This window comes from Dermochelys coriacea, chromosome 18 (genome assembly GCF_009764565.3).
Source record: "Dermochelys coriacea isolate rDerCor1 chromosome 18, rDerCor1.pri.v4, whole genome shotgun sequence".
NCBI classification, from domain to species: domain Eukaryota; kingdom Metazoa; phylum Chordata; order Testudines; family Dermochelyidae; genus Dermochelys; species Dermochelys coriacea.
The window spans coordinates 17,708,086-17,730,317 of NC_050085.1; the positions used below are offsets into that span (position 1 = coordinate 17,708,086).

General features: G+C 40.2%; 1 protein-coding gene across 8 annotated transcripts in view; it reads left to right on the forward strand.

The window, feature by feature from the left end:
* PRKCZ (protein kinase C zeta) overlaps positions 1 to 22,232 on the forward strand; it is a 152,744-nt gene that overhangs the window by 63,503 nt on the left and 67,009 nt on the right. Inside the window, exon 1 of one of the 8 annotated variants that reach the window (XM_043499775.1) lies at positions 16,172 to 16,208. The exons of the other annotated variants lie outside the window; for them this stretch is intronic. Within the exon in view, the coding sequence (XP_043355710.1) occupies positions 16,181 to 16,208 (28 nt within the window). The 5' untranslated portion in view covers positions 16,172 to 16,180. Of the gene's footprint in view, positions 1 to 16,171; positions 16,209 to 22,232 lie in introns of those variants that run through there. 8 annotated transcript variants of the gene reach the window in all.

A 22,232-nucleotide genomic window follows, 5' to 3' on the forward strand; every position in this document is an offset into this window, starting at 1 on the left:
TTAGTTTCCACTGAATGCATCTAATGAAGTGAGCTGTAGCTCACGAAAGCTTATGCTCAAATAAATTTGTTAGTCTCTAAGGTGCCACAAGTACTCCTTTTCTTTTTGCGAATACAGACTAACACGGCTGCTACTCTGAAACCATTCTAAAATTAGAGTTCTCAAGGCACTGATATTAATTAACTGTAGTCCATTCCTTTATGAACAGAGATTAAAAACAATTGGAACACTTTTCTATTTAAAAATCTTCATAGTTGACCACTTGTCAGGATTGGTTAATGTAACAACATACTTCTGAGTGATTTTTCTTAAACGTAGACACACATACCTGACTGTTTAAATTCCACAAGTGTTCATAACTATGTAGTGTTCACTTATTGTAGCAGGCTATGCTTTCTGCATAACATGCTGTCTGACAGTTGCAACAACTGCACATTTACTAACTGTCTTATAACTCTCTCTTCCTAATTTTTAGTAGCATCAGTGAAACAAAACCTGATTGTTTACTTCATTATTTCTCATCAAAACCTTTATTTGGGGCTCTAGTCAATTAGAACCTGGAGTTCTATGCTTTTGGCTAGACTTCCTTAGCAGCTGTGGATCCTCAATATGTTTAGGAATCAAAGCCTTGTTTAGGCTGAATATTCACAGCTCATGAACATTTTGCTTCCTTCCATCTTGGTGTGTGAAAGATAGTTCACGTTTATTATGGCTAAGTTGAGGTTTTGCTTGGAGATCAGTTGTACTGAATGAAGTGAAATACATTGGGAGTGCTCTTAAGCCATACTGAAAATTCAGCTGCAACTGACTTTTTTTTTTTTTTTTTTTTTTTTTTTTTAAGGATAGATACCTGTGTGTGTGTCTTGGCTGCACATAACTCTAATATGGAATGAAGACTAGAAAGACTCCAGACTTTGATTGTAACCTAGGATATTTGTTTCATTCCTTCCGTGACCTGACTGTGGTTGTTAGATACATGATTTATTTTCTGTACTCTTAATTACAGCCTGAAAGCTAGGAACATATACTACTTAACGTGTGTTCTCCTTTTTCCCATGCACCGACTGCAGTGCGACTAGTATATTTAGCAGCAATACATTCCTGAAAATCCCATTGTCATCCATTTCTGATACTATTCAAGTGAGCATGTTTACTTGGAGACTGGGGGTTGCAACCAAACATGGGAACAGGAGTAAAGGGACATATGGCACCAGTGCAGGAGGGGTTTCTGTAGATGAGATGGTATTCCTGTTTTTGCTTGGCGCAGTGCTGTAATAACTTTGGCATATCACCTTGTGGTGGCATGGAGCCATTTAAACAGAAGGGCATGAGGATGAGTAGCCAAGAGACCATAGCCATGCATGAGAATTTGTGTGTGAAGGACAGGATTCACTCCCAGCAGGTCTGAAGTGGTAGTCCGTTCATAGCATTTAGGCCAATGGGGAATAGGGTATCCAAACACTACTACACCAGAGTTGGATTAAATATATTTAAAAAACAAAAATCTGTATCTATTAATTTTTGGCACTATTGAGTCAGAATTAGCTTTTTCTGGTGAGGTAATTTTATTGCTCTTTCATTGTTAACTTCTGCCAGTCTGCGTAGCATTGCATTTTTTACATTTGTTGTCAACATCACTGTTTTTGATTGTTTACTGTATTTCTAACAAAGATAAATTATAATTGTTTTTATCATGGTGTGTATTCACTGATTTTTTTTTTTTAGGGTCTGCTGGAAATGAAAAAATGAAGTGAGGGCACCATCATACCGAAAGACTAAGCCTTTCTAAGTGTCAGTATTTATAGAATTACATAGATGTGCTGAAACACTTTATGGCAGGATCGTTTCTTGTGGATAAATAAAGATTGTAGTCTAAATTAGAATTAAATGTAAATGTGTATATCTTTTTAAAAATGTCAAAATGCCTTGCAGCATTTCAGTAATACAAGATGATAAATCTAATACATGATCAAAAACACATTGTATAGTTTACATTTTAAAGTATGTTCATGAGACCACTTACAGAGGGAGATGGCAAATAGTAAGAAAAGAGAAGGTAAGAGATGAGTTGGAAGTGTTTCAGTTGGCAGGAGCCATGGTTCAGAAGGCCTTTTTATCTATAGAAGCTAGGTTTGTTTACTTAAAAAAAAAAAAACACAAAAAACAAAACAGAGTACTTGTATCAGACAAGGAGAGGGAGCAGAGAGGAGGTCTATGGAGTTGGCTGGAAGACAATTTTGAACTGTCATGAGATAAATAGGAGAGTCACTGGGATTGTTCATAAGTATTTTAGGGAGGAGATGATGTACCTGTGCGGGCCAGTACATTTGAGAAAACAGGCAGCAGCATTGCTTATGGACTGGAATCTAGAGAGCTACATCCTGGAAAGGGCTACCCACTGAAGAAAGATTTGTGGTAATCAAATTGAGAGATGGCTTTGAAAATTGGAACTGGTTTCATTGAGTAAAAGAGAGCTAATGTTGTACGGATACTGCAATTCTTTCTAGCTGTTTTTGACCAACACTTTGGGATCCATAGCTCTACATTCTGTTATTCTGCAAAGCAGCACTGTAATTTCCATATTTAGGACACAAACTCATACAGTCTTCTGATATGGAGATGAGTGTGCTGATTACTTGTATGGAATGCTTGCAGTGACCAAACAATTTAGTGATACAAAGATGAGTTCAAATACTCTGCTGTCTCTTGATACTATCTTTGCAATGGAATAGAAATTAACTGAAGTGTTTAACCTCTCACAAATGAATGTGCCACCTTTATGACCTTGTTAGTTATTGTGACTGATGAAAACTTTTATGAATAGTCATACATGTATTTCCATCTCTGCTGAGGCATTCTGGCTGGCTCCAGTGCATAAACATGATAGTTCAGTTGTATATCCTTGCTTACATGTAATAAAAGACAATGGTTGAGGGCATATCATAGCAGTATGATTCCAGTAACCAACTGCAGTGAGCAGAATAGGTTTTATGTCATGTGAATGCAGTTATTCAGGAAGTTATTGACAAATGTTTAGAGATGCAGCATAATTTAGAGAATTCCTCCAGACTGCAGAGCATGTGTACATAACAATCACTCAGCCTATCTTTATTTGTAGTATTAGAGAGACAGGGTCTTTTTTTGGACTAAGTTCTGTTGATGAAAGACAAGCTTTCAAGTTAGAGAACTCTTTTCAGGTCTGGGAAAGATATACTCGGGTCTGGTCTACACTACGCAGGTCTACATAAGCAGCCTTACATCAACCTAATTATGTCAGTGTACACACTACATTGTCCTGCCAATGTAAGTGCCCTACCACACCAACATCATAACTCCCCTTCCATGGGAGGCATAGGGCTTATGTCGGTGTAGCTAGACCAATGCAGTGTCTGTGTAGATGCTGCATTACTTCAGCTGTTTGCTATCTTGTCAATTTCATGGCTCCATTTGACAAGAAAGTCTGCTGCCTGGAGGCTCCCTGTTCAGGGAAGTGAGACTTCGGTGTGGCTGCTCCCGTCTGGGAGCTGCATGAAGGGCTCTCAGTCTCCCCAAGTTGCTCCCGCCCCCCCCTTCAGTCAGTGGAAGCGCTTCTGGTGAGGGGACACGCTACCAACAGAAGGAGGGTAGTGTGGACATCAGCCACCACAGTAATTCCTGAACTGATTGTAAGTCAACCTAACAGAAATCGATTTTGGGCTGTAGTGTAGACATGCCCTTAGAGTCGCAGCTAAGTACAAGGAGAAACATATTGTTTAGCATAAGTAGTTAACACATATTCCAAGAGACCATTCAAGGTGAAGTGGCCCATTAACACCTCTACAGTCATAAAACAAAAATGGGGGGTTAATGTCTTTTACGGGACAGGCCCAACAAAGAAAATAACAGAACGCCATTAGCCATCACCTTCAGCCCCCAAGTAAAACCTCTCCAGTGCATCATCAAGGATCTACAACCTAGCCTGAAGGACGACCCATCACTCTCACAGATCTTGGGAGACAGACCAGTCCTTGCTTACAGTCAGCCCCCCAATCTGAAGCAAATACTCACCAGCAATCACACACCACACACCAGAGCCACTAACCCAGGAACCTATCCTTGCAACAAAGCCCGTTGCCAACTGTCCACATATCTATTCAGGGGACACCATCATAGGGCCTAATCACATCAGCCACACTATCAGAGGCTCGTTCACCTGCGCATCTACCAATGTGATATATGCCATCATGTGCCAGCAATGCCCCTCTGCCATGTATATTGGTCAAACTGGACAGTCTCTATGTAAAAGAATGAATGGACACAAATCAGACGTCAAGAATTATAACATTCAAAAACCAGTTGGAGAACACTTCAATCTCTCCGGTCACTCGATTACAGACCTGACGGTAGCTATCCTTCAACAAAAAAAACTTCAAAAACAGACTCCAACGAGAGACTGCTGAATTGGAATTAATTTGCAAACTGGATACAATTAACTTGGGCTTGAATAGAGACTGGGAGTGGATGAGTCATTACACAAAGTAAAACTATTTCCCCATGTTATTTCTCCCCACCCCCCACTGTTCCTCAAATGTTCTTGTTAACTACTGGAAATAGCCTACCTTGCTTGTCACCATGAAAGGTTTTCCTTCTCTTCCCCTCCCCCCCGGCTGCTGGTGATGGCTCATCTTAAGAGATCACTCTCCTTACAGTGTGTATGATAAAACCCATTGTTTCATGTTCTCTGTGTGTGTGTATTTCCACCAAATGCATCCGATGAAGTGAGCTGTAGCTCACGAAAGCTTATGCTCTAATAAATTGGTTAGTCTCTAAGGTGCCACAAGTACTCCTTTTCTTTTTGCGAATACAGACTAACACAGCTGCTACTCTGAATCCTGTCTTTATTACAACCATGATTTTTTAGTGTCTAGCAAAGTTATGAATTTAGGCTTCGAGGTTCATGTTTTGAAGGCGATACTCAAGTTTCCTTTGAGGATGAGGACTGGGAGGTTAGCTGTGGAATGATTGTTTTGTGAAAAGTGTTCTCCTATGGGTGATTTAAAAGACAAAAACACTATCACTTTCAGTTTGAGTTCATTCGACAGTACTGTGATTGGTTTTACCCATACAGTTGTTGGGGCATTTAGTGTGTTGGATGAGGTACACCACATGTTGTGATGGGCATGTGTAGGACAATTAATCCAGAAAGGTGTTGGGGGGGTTGATTATTTGTAGCAGTGGAGATATGTCTGTGGGTTTTTCATCTGCTCTGGCAGGTCTGATGTTGCTTTGACTTGGTATGCCCTGGTCTGTGGGGAGCTTGCTTCTTATGTTGAGTTTGGGGGATTGTTTGAAGCCCAGAAGGAGGGAGTTTGGGAAAGATTCCTTTCAGGATGTGGTCCCCATCAAATTGTAGGTTGTAATCCCATTTGGATTCCAGTTTGGGGTAATGGGTGACAACTAAGGGTGTGTGGATGGAGGGTTATTTTTTCCTCTATTGAAGCAGGTTCTCTCAAAGCATTTGAGTGACCCGTTCTGTGATGCAATGTACTTCTCTGTTGGAGTGTCCTTGTTTGGTGAAGGTGGTTTTTAGTGTTTTAATGTGTATCTATCCCAAACTTTCTCCTTGGAACACAGAATATGTTATGGCTGCAGATAACAGATTTCTTGGAGTGTTTGGGATGGTTACTGGATCCAAAAAGGTAAATAGGTTTCCTGCGTGTTCTCCCTGTAGTGTACGGGAGCATGTGATGATTTCTTATTTGAGGTGGTCTGTTGGGAATATGTTAGGTGCTGGAGATGGTTTCCCCCGTTTTTCTGAAGTCCTTCTGCAGGGCTATTCAACACATTTAGAATTGTAATATTAGAGTCCACCGGAAATGTAAAGATTAATTTTCTTTTCATGTACAGTTCGTGAGTGTTTGTTGGTTTTTAAATAAAGCTCACTTGTTTGTTCTTCAGCAAAACACTTTTTTAAAAAAAAAACAAAAAAACGGAGGACTCTAATTGTGCAGTTGGCAGGCAATATAATTTGTTTTTACATCATTGCATTAATCTCTGAGAAGTGATCAATTGAAACAGTTTTTCTCTGCTTAGTGTTATGAATTTGCATAATTTTTTTCATTTAAAAATACTTTTGAATTGCTAAAAGCATTTATAGTATTAAAATGGAAGAAACACCTTTTATTGACAAATTTGTTACAACTCATGTGCTACTTGGTGTAAACCAGATTTTTTGGACTGCTTCTGAATTCTCGTACTGTCTTCCGCAAAGCTTTTGCTTTGCAAAACTTTGTCAAAAGTAAACTTAATCTGCTTCTTCATATTCCTCACACTTACTTTGCCAATGAGTTATGCTGGTATTTATTTAAATAGCAAGCCTATTTTCTTCTGGGGTTTTAATCTCCCTGTTTACTTAAGTCTTATTTGCAAAGGCAAGATTCAACTCCATATCAGTAAGGTCCTGTGGACAAGTAGCTGGATAGCGGAGTCTCTCCAACAAACTTTTGGATTCCCTCCATTCTTTCGTTGCTGAAATGCTAGAGAAATAGCTGCTCCAGAAATGTAGTGAAATTCTCCTCTTCCCTCGCTTCATTTGAAAGAGTATATGGGAGAGATTTCCTGTAACTCTCAGACAAAAATTAAAACCCTGGATTACTTTTGACACTCTACTTAAATTGAAGTTATCTACCTAATGTCCTTTATACTCTTTACTAGTATCTTATAGAGAGGTAAGGCATAATATTGTAGAACACATGACCCCATTCTGTAAATGTGATAGTTTGGGGAGAACAATGAGCCATCAGTTTCTCAAAACACTGTGAAAATAGTGTATGCCTTAGTCACACTTTTTGTTCTACATGTATTTTTTCCCCTTACCACTTTGTTTTTTCTGTAAGTAATTTTAAAAGGTGAAAGTAAAATACGAATCAATTAGAATAATGCCTTTGAAACATAATTATTAGTTAAACTTAAAGGTGCATTGTATATTGCCATTAATGATGCAGTTGCAGAATTTAGCAACAGAGCGGGGAATTGTACAACAGAGACAGTCAGAGAACTGTTCCACTCTGTGGATTGTGTAGAGGCAGCTGTCTGCTTTAGATTTAGCATCTCGGCTTTTCATGCATTTTCAGTATTTTTATTTCTGTGGAAATCAAACTGGAAGGACATAACCTCTTTAGAAAACAATGGAAGTAGTTACATTATAGTAAATGTATTATAACTAGGGTTTTTTTCCCCTGTATTCTCAAAAGCAAGTTAGACTTCTAGCGCAAAATGGGGAAAAAATTCCCTGCACATCTAATCATGAGTTGGGAAGCTTCCTTTGGCAAGTGTGAGTGGACTTAAGACATCAATTTCTGCAGAATTTAAGTTTTGATTAAAGGAAGAAATAATTCTTCTCAGATAATTGCAAAGATAAAACTTCTAAAAGTGGCCTGAACGTGAAGCAATGCAGTGTTGTGTCTCAGATTCTACAGACTGCTTCAGTCACTTTCTTGTTGCTCATAGCTTTATTAAAAAACAGAATGGTGAAATGAATATCGGAACCTTGTTGGTAGCAGTGAAACTGTTAGAAATACTTTCCATTTTTAATGCTGCTGTTGCTTAGGAAAGCTGTAGGTATCACCAAATAGTGGCAGGACCAGAGGTAATCATAGAGTGTGACCCATAAAAAGGATGCCGGGGAAGGGTAAATTAGCAGACCACTTATGTTTCTTCCTCCCATGCACTGGCGGTGATCGAAAGGCTCTAGATAGAGGGAAGAGACAAAAATCTAATTTTCCTTTCTGCTATGCAGGGGTTGGAGATTCACATTTATCAGACCTGTACTAGCCAGGCCTCCAAACAGTGTCCAGGTCAGCATTCTGTAAAACTGGTTCCTCTTCCCAGCAGCAGGGGAATGCAACACAGTGCTCTTTCTGCATCTACTAGCTAATACGTTTAGTTCCCTCATGAGGGTAGTCCTCTGAATTTTTGCAAGCCACATTTTGGAAACACAAAACTGCAGTGGAATTTCAAGCACTCTGAAATAAAATATATATAATAGAGTAATTTAACTGGAAGTGTTAATGGATTTTTGTTTTAACATGTTATAGACTTGGAGTTTTGGCCATCTTATTTTGTGTCATGCCAGAATGACTTATGACAGTATATTTACTGTGATATTTAACTCTAATGCAGTAGGACATGAAGTTTGTTTGTTAAACACATTTTACTGATTACAAAAATAAAGAAACCTATTAAATTAGAGGATCTCTGGCTTTGGAATAACCACCTTTTACTAGTCCAGCAGAGCCTGCCTGGTTAAACTTCAGGCTATAGAATAAGGCCCATCTGTCTCTCAGTTTTTTCCTGAAACGGGTGACTGAGGTATGCATAGATTATATTTGGGGGGTGAGAATGTCATCCTAATATCATATTGGGTAATATTTCATGTAGTAACATCATAAGTGATGCTGCTTCTTGGAAATTATGTATTGTTACTTTATTTTGTACCTTTACTACATTTAGCTCTAACATTCATCTGTCTCCTGTGGGTTGAGATTAGGTAATCAAACACCTATTGAGCCTCCTTTCGCTTAGCTTTACAGAACTCAAGTGCCATTGTATGATCGGTGACGCTATTTTGTTGCCCTCCTCTCAGGGATACCAGCATTTGGCATGAAATATAGAAGGCTCAAATAAGCTACAGGCTCTTAAAGCAGGAGGATAATCTACTGAGTATGAAAGAATGATGTGCAAAATTTTCAATCTCAGCAGAATTTTCTAGGAGGTTGAACTCTTTTATGAGTTTGTGGAAGAAAATTTCCCATTCTCTGTTAGCTGCTTTTCAACTCTACCCCAAACCTGTAGACACCTATGAATCGGAATGTTATGAAATTCTCTTATGCTTCTGCTGTAGAAGAGCCTGGAAGTGAAGACTTCACTTTACTATCCCCCTAATTAAGCAAAGTAGGACTTTGACCTGGAATTAGTGTGCCTGAGCCTAGAAGCAACAAAATTTAGAATTCCTCAAAAAATTGAATTGTGCCTATGCTGTGGGACAGATGAAGGAAGGAATTACTTAGTCCTGTTCGTGCAACTAATGATTTAAACTAATGCAGTAATGGAACCATTAAATAAACATTAGAACAATTCAGTTCCTAGTAGGCTGGTATCCACGTCATAAAGATGTCATTATAGCTTGTTTTAATTGTCTGTCTCAGAAGAGAAGCCAAGGATAACGTTTTCATTATTTTTAACTCTGTAAAGCATTTTGGGAACACACTTTGAATGAAAGAAGCTGAACCAAATGGATTTGTATTGTAGGAATTGAACTGGCATAGAGTTTGAATCTACCTCTTCACCACTGAGATGTGGGGGTGAGTATATGCTAGGATAGAGGCCTGTGCTTGCAGTGCGCTGCTGATAGAGTATCTGTTTTTCTGTTTTGTGGATAAATAGAGCTTTTTAAAGTTTACTTTTAAAAAAAAATCCTCATTTTGTCATTCCTCAAAGGTCCCTTTCTGCTAGAAACAGTAATGAAATGCTAAACGGTATACTATTCAACCAGTAAGAAGAAAAGCAGTACTTGTGGCACCTTAGAGACTAACAAATTTATTAGAGCATAAGCTTTTGTGAGCTACAGCTCACGAGCTGTAGCTCACGAAAGCTTATGCTCTAATAAATTTGTTAGTCTCTAAGGTGCCACAAGTACTGCTTTTCTTTTTGCGAATACAGATTAACACGGCTGTTGTTCAACCAGTAGGTGGTGCTGTGTAACACACCTTAATGGGCCACTCTACCTTGACTGACCCTTCAGAATATGTGCTAACTACTTATGCTAAACAGTCTGTTCCATCTTGCATTTAGCTGTGATGCTTGGAATACCTTTCCCAGACCCGAAGAAGAGCACTGTGTGGTTTGAAAGCTTGTCTCTCTTGCCAACAGAAGTTGGTCCAATAAAACATTACCTTATCTACCTTGTCTCTCTAATACCTTATCTTAAGCTTAAAACAGCCATTTCTTGCAGTGCATTATAGAGTCTTAAATTGAACACATCTCTTGGAAGGGAGCTCTGAAGCCTGTCCATATCTGGTACAAGAGCCTGACCAGCTAGGAGCAGCCCTACAAGCTACCTTGTACAAAGTGTACATGATGAAAGCAAACTGGGAGTAGGGGACAAAATGGGTATTTGTCTCACTTTTTTTGTTTTGCTTGACAGGTTTTGAGATTGTCTTCCTTTCCAAGCGGAGCACAAATTTGTTAGTAGTTTTTGATGCAAGATTTAAAGCAGCTAGATAATGATATAGAAAACTCTGCTAGAGAAGGTGTTCTCTGCATGATTGATAACTCGACAGTCTTTAGAATTTCTGAAATATACTTCTATATTAATAAAAGATGTATTTTAGTTTTTCTGCAGTAGTGTTAGGGAGAAATGAGACATTCTGCTATCAATCCAGAAATATAAAGAAAAAGATTGACGGCCTTGTGTATAACAAAGAATAGGTGAAATGGAATTCCATTCTTGATTGAGATCTTGGAATTACACTATACAATTTTCCCTCCTTTAATTGGAGGTGGGAGATCAACCTGAATATAATCAGGTTTGCTGTGGTTAGTGATACAGCCAGGTGAGGTCAATGGTTTGCCTCCCCATACCCCACCTGCAGCTGACCTCACCAGTTGCAGCAATGAAACCTACAGAGTCTTATCTCCACTCGGGTTTTACATCTAGATAACTAATGTATTAGTTAGCTTACTATAAAAACATGACCTTTTTAGTAGTGAACACAAGGCCAAATGTGTTAAACAATGTAAGGTTCAAAACAAAACACACCTCTAGTAAAAACAGTATTGATTCATGTCATTGGAAGCTGCATGTATTCAGGACCTTTGAAAATCAACTCACTTATTTGAAGTGTCAAATATAGGCACCATGTTGGAAAACTTTGTCCTCAGTGCTACTAGTTTGGGGGGGGGGGGGGGAAGAAAAGTTACATTTTGGGGGAAACTGAGTTCTGATTAGAAATTCTGTAGTAACACACCTGAAAATTGCTAGCTAATCAGAGTGTGGTGGTGGTTGCTTTTTTAAGGATTTCTAATCACCTAGGTTGTTGAATGAATGACCAGTCTGGATGGTCTTAGAGGTACAGTAGGAAGTACAAATGAGAGATCTCTGAGAACCAAGAAATAGCTCTTCATGGCGAATATTCCGAAAGTGTTCAGAGGGATGAATACCAGGGATGGAGAGGAGTTATTTAAGTTGACCACCCATGTGTCACAAGAACATATTGATATAAATTGGCCATCAACAAGTTTAGGTTTTAAATTAGAAGAAAGTTTCTAACCATCAGAGGAGTGAAGTTCTGGAACAGCCTTCAAAGGGGAGCAGAGGGGGCAAAAACCCTAACTGGCAAGACGGAGCTTGATAAAATTTATGGAGGGGATTGTATGATGAAATTGTCTACAGTGACATGTTGCCGATCTGCAGCAGCTAGCACCAAATAACTCCCAATGGCTGGTGATGGGACACTAGATGGGGAGGCTCTGAATTACTATGGAGAATGTCTGTGTGGTGGGTCGTGCTCAGGGTCTAACTGATCACTGTTTTGGGGGCTGGGAAGGAATTTTCCCTGGGTCAGATTGATGGAGAACCTGGCTGTTTTCGCCTTCCTCTGCAACATGGGGCACAGGTCACTTGCAGGTTTAAATAGCGTAAATGGTGGATTCTCTGTAACTTGAAGTCTTCGAGGACTTCCCTAACCTCTGGCTGAGTGGCTGGTCTATTACAGTAGTGGGTGGGTGATGTTCTGTGGCCTGAAATGTTCAGGAGTCAGACTAGATCGAGGTGGGCCAACTTTTTGGTCTGAGGGCCACATTTGGGTATGGAAATTGTTTGGTGGGCTATGAATGCTCACGAAATTGGGGGTTGGGGTGTGGAAGGGGGTGAGGACTCCGGGTGAGGGCTCTGGGGTGTGGCCAGAAATGAGGCATTCAGGATGTGGGAGCGGGTTCCAGGTTGGGGTACAGGGTGGGGCTGAGGATGAGGGGTTGGGGGTGCAGGAGTGTGCTCTGGGCTGGGACCGAGGGATTCAGAGGGCGGGAGGGGTATAGGGGTGGGCCGGGGGTTGGGGCACGGGATGGGGTCAGGTGCAGGCTCTGGAGTGCGCTTACCTCAAGCAGCTCCCAGAAGCAGCGGCACGTCCCCACACCAGCTCCTACGCAGAGGCACTGCCAGGTGGCTCCATACGCTGCAGCTGTCTGCAGGTGTCACCCTTGAAGTTTCCTTTGGTCATGGTTCCCAGCCAGTGGGAGCTATGGAGGCGGCACTTGGGGTGGGGGCAGCGTGGAGCCCCTTGGCTGCCCTTAGGTGTAGGAGCCAGAAGGGGTATATGCTGCGCGGAGCGAGGCAAGCCCTCAACCCTGCTCCCTGGCACCCGCTCCCCAGCGGGAGCTCGAGGGCCGGATTAAAACATGCAGCCCTTGGGCTGTAGTTTGCCCACCCCTGGACTAGACGATCGTGGTGGTTCCTTCTGACTTTAGAGTCTGATTTTAATTGTTATGTCATCTGTTTGATCTTGATACAATGACATTTCTTAGAAAGAATGTGCATAACTCTTCTTTGGATAATGATTTGTGTGCAGCAATCAAAAGTATAGGTGTTCAATTTGTAGGAGCAAGGAAATATTTGTAAATTCCTAACAAGCTCTATAGTAGTTCAGCTCTTTAGGATGATTTTTATATTTGGTCAAATAAATAATTGATTTGGATCTATAAAAACAGAAGTTCAATAAAACGTAGGGACTGGCAAATGGACAGTATTGAACAAAAGGTGGCAAATCCTGACCTAATGCACTGATAATTACTACTTTTCTTATGAGGAAGTGTTACCTCTTTATAATTTTGAGGACTAAATTTAGTCTTGGTGTGACAGTCCATTGACATACATGATATTGTACTTGCTTATGCCACAGTTTAATTTGGCCCCTGATTTTTTTTTATACCATTTGGTGCCTACATCTGAATAGGGTAGTTGTGCTTAGGTGGTGTTCTGGAGGAAAGTAACTTGCAGTGTTCCATGCAATTTTAATAAACCTCTTAATCTTATGAATAATTGAGTTGTTGAGTATGGGTTAATTCCTTGATTTGTTTACCAAAAAAAAAAAAAAAAATTGTAAAGCTTGTTTGATTTCCAGAAGCCACACATCAGTTTCTACAGTCCATCTGTTGGTTCCCTAATAAAGGCTTTTGTAGTAGTTGCCTCAAAATTAATTTGTCTAATTTGTGACTTCTGACTGTTACTCAGTTCCTTTCAAAATGGATTCGTTCATCTGATGTCATGGATGTCAAGGCTTTAGTGCAGGGGTTGGTAAACTACGGGCCAGATCCAGCCCCTCAGGGCTTTGGATCCGGCCCGCGGAACTGCCCACCATGGTGCCACAGGCCCCGCACCACTCTCGGAAGCGGCCATCACCACATCCCTGCGGCCCCGAGGGGGCAAAGGGCTTTGTTTATTGCCCTTGCCTCCAGTCACCGCCCTGCAGCTCCCATTGGCAGGGAACGGGGAACCACGGCCAATGGGAGCTTTGGGGGAGGTACCTGGAGGCATGGCAAAGGCAGCGAGCGGAGCCCTGTGCCTCCACCCCCCCAGGGGGCTGTGCAGGGACATGGTGCTGGCCGCTTCCTGGTGCAGCATGGGGCCAGGGCGGGCAGGCAGGGAGCCTGCCCTGGCCCCGGTGCATACTGCTGCCACCCCGGAGCTGCTTTAAGCAAGTGGTGCCAGGCTGGAGCCTGAACCCCTCCTGCGTGCCGCCCCCCCAACTCCCTGCCCTGAGCCCCCTGCTGTACCCTGCACCCCAATTCCCTGCCCTAAGCTCCCTCCCACAATCCACACCCCTCCTGCACCCCAACCCCCTTCCCTGAGCCCCCTCATACATCCCACACCCCTCCTCTGCCCCAATCTGTTGCCCTGAGCCTGTTCCTGCACACCGCACCCCCTGCCTTGCATACAATTTCCCCACCCAGATGTGGCCCTCAGCCCAAAAAGTTTGCCCACTCCTGCTTTAGTGTCGTCCTCATGTGGCACTGATTCTTTCCCCTGCTGACTCCACTCCCGCACCATACCTGCCTCCAATGGTGGCAAGGTGGAGGTCTAAAAGTTTGGTGGAGAGTTTTCATTTTAGATTTTTAACCGATCCCAACAATAAATAGAACACTGATGAGGTATTGTTAATAAATGGTTGATATCCACAGAAAAGCTTTTTGAAAGATAACTAAAATCTGTTTCATTATCAACATTGTCCTTCTCCTTTGTGCATTCAAACTGTCTTGTTCCAGGGCTGTTTAAAGTATAAGTATTAGACTGCTGGCATAGTGTGTTTGCTGCTCTAATAAGAGTATTAGAGTACTTAGTTTGAAGACAATGTTGTTTCAAGAAGTATATGAATATTGCAGATGTTATGTAAATAGATATGAGGGGGAAAAATATAAAAATTTTGGAAAAATCTTTTTGTGATAACTCCTCTCTTCCTCGTGTAACACTATGCTATTTAATACTGCTTCTCTAATAAAAAATAATTAGGAGTATGGAACGGCTGCCATATGAGGAGAGATTAATATGACTGGGACTTTTTAGCTTGGAAAAGAGATGACTAAGGGGGTTATGATAGAGGTCTATAAAATGACTGGTGTGGAGAAAGTAAATAAGGAAGTGTTGTTTACTCCTTCTTGTGACACAAGAACTAGGGGTCACCAAATGAAATTAATAGGTAGCAGGTTTAAAACAAAAGGAAGTATTTCTTCACCCAACACACAGTCAACCTATGAAACTCTTTGCCAGAGGATGTTGTGAAGGCCAAGACTACAACAGGGTTCAAAAAAGAGCTAGATAAATTCATGGAGGATAGGTCCATCAATGGCTATTAGCCAGGATGGGCAGGGATGGTGTCCCTAGCCTCTGTCTGCCAGAGTCTGGGAATGGGCAACAGGAGATGGATCACTTGATTACCTGTTCATTCCCTTTGGGGCACCTTGCATTGGCATCGGCAGACAGGATACTGGGCCAGATGACCTTTGGTCTGACCCAGTATGACCATTCTTATGTTATGGCACCCCTGGAAAGCACATTTGTTCTGAACACAGGGAGAAATGCTTAGAATTATACTCAAGGATTTTCCTTAGGACGAGTGGACTGTGACATGGATGAGGATGTGAAATCCCAGTGATTTTACTCACATTTATAATCCCTGTGGAGGTCATTTGGGTCAGCAATATACATTTGACTGTGTCTTGCCATTAGTGCATGACTTCCAGTTCTTGTGCATTATAGGCATTCTGTTTATATATTGATGCTTTATTTCACTTGATACACAAAGGGCCACTGATTTTTCTGAAGCATTTAATGTCCTCTCGGACTTGCTTGGGAAAATTGATCATAGAGTGGGCAGCACAGATAGTATATCCGAGAATAGACATACATTATCTCTGGAGTCCAAATTTTGAGTAAGGATTATAAGACACAAGGGCTCCATAGCCATATTAGATGGAAGATTTGTTCTCCGTCATTAGGTTTGTCTTGGGTGTATGCCCTAGGATTGCTTTTAGAGTAAGCAGTGCCTTTTCTTAATGTGTCTGTATAGCAGTGAGCACAGTATGGCCCTAATCCTGATTGGGGGTTTCTGGAATTTAAATAATTTTAATTTAAATAATAAATAACCATAATGCAGGTGGATTGGAAGATAGCAGTGAAAATTCTCGACAAAAAATTTGTCCATGAAGCTGGGCCTGCAGCAAGAGGGCTAGCAATTGTGATGTTCAGTAAATGGGCATTCTTTCATTTATGTGGTCATTTTTCAGCTAATCTCTCATGCTGCCCATCGGAAAGTAGACCCCAAGATGTTCTTTTGCATTGCTTAATCTTTTTTCTCCCAAATGGAAGTAAGAATCTGTCGCCTGGATCCTACTTCACTTCAGGTAGCAGCTTGGCCAGAGGGTCTTTGTTTGTGAAGGTTATCCAACTACGAACTAATGGAAACTCTCAGTTGACTGCCAGAGTTCCAGTGCAACTTAATTTATGCCTTTTAGTCAAGTATATTTCCACATTTTCATTCCATGAAATCTAAAAGGCTGCTGCGAGAGACTAGACTACTTGCTCTCTGTCCCAGAAAACTTGCTGTCTGCCATGTTTTTTAAAACTAGCTAGCCTTCGAGATGTTCTCTAATGACCATGATTAACTTCCTATATGAAGGTCAGTGAATTGTAACCTCTGTTAATTAATTTTCCCTTTCTAGTAAGACGAAAAGATGTTCTCCACCCTTATTTTGACTTAATGCCAAAACATTTTTTTGGCATTTAAAATGTTCAGCTGTCTTGAACCTCCTCCTTTCCTTCTTGTCACTTTGCCTCTACTTGGGATGTTTTCTACTCTTAAGAAATCATGAGATTGCCTCTTTGAAAATCACAGAGAGGTTGGGTCAGACTTCTGATTTTTGAAATTGGTGGAAAATCCTCCTGAGGCTTTACTATGCTGTGTAGTGTCATTCATTAACATGTAGAATGTGCTTTCTTGTTAACATAGTTGAGTTCTGTATTTTTCTTTCTTGGATCTGATTTTCTATATTTAATAATCCAAGTAAATGCAAAGGAATTATCATCCTGTTTTGGAAGCCTAAAAGTCCAACTGGTTGCGAAAGTGCAATTTGATCCATGCCTCATTTAACATAGACTGCAAACATTTAGTAATCCAGATGGGGTGACTCCGAGTGCATAGTTTCATATTTCTTTTGTAATCTATATTTTAAAGTATCATTAGAACCAAATAATAGTACTTAGCACATACAGGACAGGGATTTGCATAAGAACATAATATAAAAATGGCCATCTGGGTCAGACCAATGGTCAATCTAGTCCAGAATCCAGTCTTTTGATAGTTGCCTGTGTTAAATGCTTCAGAGGGAATGAACAAAGCAGGGAAATTATTGAATGATTCATCCTGTGTTGTTCAGTCCCAGCTTTTGGCATCTTGCATACATCCTCACACCTCTGTGAGAAACATAGTAGTGTCCCCATTTTTCAGATAGGGAAATAGAATCAGAGGTTGACTTGCCTAAGACCACGCAATGAGTCAATGGCAGAACCATTGAAAATCTGGGCTTTCCAGTCCTGTTCTCTGTTCACTAGACCACACTACTTTAGTATAATATGATATGAAGCTCTGACTTGGTTTAATATTTTCAATCAGGGAAGTGGTTGCTCCTCTGTTTATGAATTTCTTTAACATAGGAGGCATGGCAACACAAGCTGCTTATAAATTTATCAACTATTTAATATTCCTCCTGTCTATGATAAGCTTATGCTCAGAACACAAATGATGTAAATTGCCTCCATATGGTACTGCTTAATGAGTCAATTAGCTGACATGGGAAAAATCCTGGTGGTTAATTCTTTCTCTGGTGGTGAGCCATCCTACAAGTGGTGGAGCAGTCTTTCACTGATACTTGGTTATGGTATATATTCCAATTAGATCAGAAAAGCAGTATTTAAGGATATATGTATTGTGAAAGTATTTCATAATTAGTGTAGGTATAGCTACCTTCATTTTTTACAGAATAGGCTTGAATAAATTCAGTGAACATTGTTTTGGGTTCATTAATACTAACTACAGTGACACTTTGACTCAGCAGCAAAAAAATAAAAACACAAACTTTCTCATCAAGGAACTGAGTGAAAAGGGATGATTTAGGACAGTCGTTTATCTTTAGAACCTGCTAAACTTTTCCATGTACTAGTACATTGTCTTCACTGATCTAATGGCTTGCACTATTGCATCATTTGATATTGACATCCAAGTACTTATAGTATAGTACTATTCACCCAGAACACTAATTTTTTCCTATTTCTGAAGAATTTGATACTGTACCATACTTATCTGGGCCAATATTACTTAGAAAGAGCAAAGTTCTACTGTTCCCCTTTAAAAACGCTGATCATATATTGATCAGTGGATTTCTAACAGAGATTATGCTAACGGGACAATATTTAATTGCTACTTTTCTCTGGGGCTCTGTATTCAACTGATGGTATGATGAATTGTCCAGGAAGAACAAGATGTATTTCAGTGAGTGTGTTTTTCCTTGTTAAAATCTGTAGGTTTTTTTTGAATGCCTCCTTCATTAGTATTGTATAATATTTTTTGCCATTTTTGTAAACAGTCTTCCCCTTTAATACTATTTTTAAAATCTGTTAATTTTTTTGTCACAAGAAAAGGCTATAAATACAAAAAGGCTAGGTCAATAAAAACTATTACCATTTACTCCTGGGGGAATTCTGGGCTATTGCTTGCACACACAGAATTCATGTGCAGGGAGGAGCTGGCTGAGTGGGGATGCAGGGACACATGGGGGAGGAGGGATGACTGAGGGGGGATGCAGGGATATATGGGGACAGGCAGATGTGCCCAAATGAACGAGAGGCTAGGGCTCAGCCATGATCTGCGTGGGGGAGGCTCTCCAACAATCCCCTCCACCCAAAAGAGAAAATTGTTCCATACATCTTCCACCCACACCCAACAACCCTCCAAGTTCACACCCGGGTTCCTTCCCAGCAATTACTTCCCTCTCCGTCAGCTCCTCCATTACCCCTGACTCCCCAAAGCCTTTGAACCGCTTCTGAGGGGTGCAGGAAATACATTTCCATATTGTAGTTTAAATAAATTATTACTAGGGCTCTGTGTTTGTCATGCAGGTCGTGGAAGTAATGGATGTGTGATTTTTTTTTTTTTTTTTTCCCCAACCTCCGTGATTCCTGCAGCGCCCAGTGTTGCTGACCCCAGGGCTGCTGCTCTGGTGGCCCCAGGGATAGCCACACTGGCTGCTGTCAGAGCAGCTCTGCAGCCAGTTGCTGGGACAGCCCCAGCTCTGGTGTGATTATATTATGTTTTTTGACAAAATATACTGAATTTTGCAGAATTTTTAATTTTTTGGTACAGGGTTCCCCCAGGAGTATACCATTGCACTATGAAATCGGAGGTAAATGGTAAAGAGATTAATGCCATGGGAAGCATATTTATAAAAGAAAAGGATATGCATCCTTCTAAGAGTTACAGTAAATACATACATATTGTGAACACGGAATTCCTAGAGAATAGTGGGCATCAGCAGTTTCTGAAAGAGGTTGGAATAGTAGGACATGAGCTTTTCTCGTCTAAAACTTTTAGACATTTTTACACCATTGTTTGTTTGCAAATGTAAGGGTTTTCGTCAACATTTTTAAAGTGAGAGAGATTGGCAAACTGCCTAAACCTGTTGCAGCAAATTGCTCATTGCATAGTTCACTACTATGGCTTCCCACAGGACCAGCTAATAGTTTCTTCACTGTAATCTGTACATTTTCTTATATCCAATAGAACAGAGGGTGACTTCTCATAGGACTTTCAAACTGGCTATCAGAAACCTTCAAGTTACAGATGATTAGATTAGTGTTCCACTTTTTTATTAGCTCAGGCTCTCAGAAGCAGTGCTCTTTTTGGATTTGTTCTTACAGAACAATCATTTTAAATTACTTGGATGACAAATCCTGGCCAAACCAACCCTCTGCTGTATGTAAAACTACTTAGGCATTGGCAACAATGCAGTCTTGCTGTAAACAGCAGAATGCTGGGAACAAGGGTTTCTATATTCTTGTTAGGGCTGGCTCCAGGCACCAGCTTTCCAAGCAGGTGCTTGGAAGCAGCAGTCTGTGTCCTGCAGCGGCTTTTGGGTGGCAGCTCTTCCACTCTTCCAGGCACGGTGGCAATTTGGCAGCAACTGCTTGGGGTGGCAAAATTGGTAGAGCCGCCTCTGATTCTTGTGTTCTATAGAGCTGTATTCTATGTGGGGCACAATCCATCTTTACATGGAGGGCATGAGTTAAAATATGAGGATCTGAAGGCTTAACACCTCTGAATCTACATCCCTCATTATATAAGGCAGTGCATCTGCAGTTGAGCCTGCTGCAGCTCTGAGGCTCTAGTAGTAGTAGATAAGCTGCTTAGCTGGCATTCTACAAACTTGGAGGAGTGTTCCTTACCATTATCCCTATGGAACATCCCATTATACTGACAGTTTACTTTAATCCTAACTCTCCTAGAGTTAGGAGCTAATTTTCTTTAACATTTTTGTCCAAGTTGGTGGTAGGTAAACTATTTCATTTTGATATTTGTAGAAGATATTGTGTCATTGCATAGAAGCATAGGTTATAGGTAAAGCACATCCTATCTAGTCCCTGTTGAAATCTTTTTTTTTTTTTGTATTCTGATGTTTTCTGTCACTGTTTTCTCCAGGTTAGCACAGTTGTAGCATTTGCTAATTCTCACATGTCATTATTTCTTGTATGCCATCACACAAGTGATTTTGGATCAAATGTGATCTGTCACAGGTGCACCAGGGTGAAGAACTGGAATATTAATTAGTGCTATAACAAGATAAAAAAAAATCTCATAATTATTGCAATAAGGCTTCTTTATACCTCTTTCTCTTAATTCAAACAGTGGCTTTAATTTTCTTTCCTAAATCTCTAGAAAAATATAATTAATCTTTGGTATGTTGTTAGTCAAAATAAGTCTCAATCAAACACTGCTCCTCAGATTTCTTTCACATTTGATGTACATGCAATTGGTGTTTAAAGAAATCAGTAGCTCACACAGGAGTTATTCAGTAGTCCTCATTCATGTTGCGGTCTTTCAGTTTATACCTTCAGAGAACTCAGCTGTGATGATGATATCATTTAGAACAAAATTGCTTGTATATTTCTTTTGTTTTCAAAGGTTAATGCCTGTTCATATTTCCTGCATGTTAGAAAAATGAACAGCACTGAGATTTTTTACTATTTGTATTTACAGTAGCACACAGAGGCCTTGGTGAATATGGGGAGTCCATAGTGCCAGTTGCTATACAGATACAGAATAAAAAACGGTTAAATGCATAAACATAGAACCCCAGAAAGAGGCATGGGGTTTCGTTCCCTGCTTAATGCAACCTACTTTTGTTAGTTGCCTGTAGCTTGTATCAAAGATGGAGTGTCAGTGTTAACTTGAATATTGCAGATATTGACAGTTTGTGTCACAACTTCATTTATTTAAACATAGTTTTTAAATGCGTTTTCTCAGACACTGTATGCTTTTAGGACTCCAGGTTACCATAGCAACTGTTAGTTAAAATTCCTTGAGAGTATCCTAATAGACATTCATATGAAAGCTCACTTCTTATTTCAAGGCCCTCAATGTTAAATATAGTATGTGTCAATTTTTGAATGGTCAAAAAACCCTGGGCTACAGAATTGCATTATTTCTTTGTTTGAAGAGAGAAAGGAGGCCCTGTCTGTACGTTGCTCAGACAGGATTTCTTCTTTCCAAAAAGGAGTTGAAAAGAATAAAATCCTCCATTCTAGTACATGCATAAGACCCAATAGCACTGGAGATGTGTAATATGTTCCAGGACGAGCATAAAGAGGAACAAGAACTTCTAGATAAAATAATTAAAACTTCAAAGATCTATGTCTGGCATAGACATTGGATAATATGTTCTCAGTCTAATTTACAGACAGACATGGAGAATCTTAAGGATATTATGACAGAAACAAAGTGCAGCTTATCTGAATTTATTAATATAATTCACAGAGCCAGCATCATTTTCAGAAACCCAGAAAACAGCTGTTTCATTGGCTACTCTTCTCCAAGACTCTGGTTTACTTTGTGTGTCTGTCTCCCACACCCAAATATGCTAAATTTCTTGTGAAGGTTATATGCCTGGGCTCTCACTCAGAATCTTCACCATCGTATGGATTTGGTTAATAAGAAAATGAAAGGAAACCTACCTGATTTTTTTTTTTTTTCTGTCAACAACCCTTTCCCTTAAAATCAAGAAAACTTGTCTAAATCAATGGAACCATAACAAGTTACTGTAGCTAAGCATCTGGCCACAAGTTTCAAATACTTAATGGGCCCCCATTTAGTTCAAAGGCATCTATTATCTCCACTGTTGAGTGCAACTTGATCATAAGTATGTTTGCTGTAGCTGCTAACCCTCTCTCTGGTTTTCTGTTTGATATTTACTTACCAATACTGCTGCAAGTGATTTATCTTTTCTAGACTGAAAAATTGTATAGAAGTGTAAACATTTATAATGAAAGAATATTACTTGCAATAATATCTGAAACCCAGGACATGTTCTTTTCATTCATTAATATCAGCTATTTAAGATATGTACAACATACAATAATGCTGTACTGATGCTAA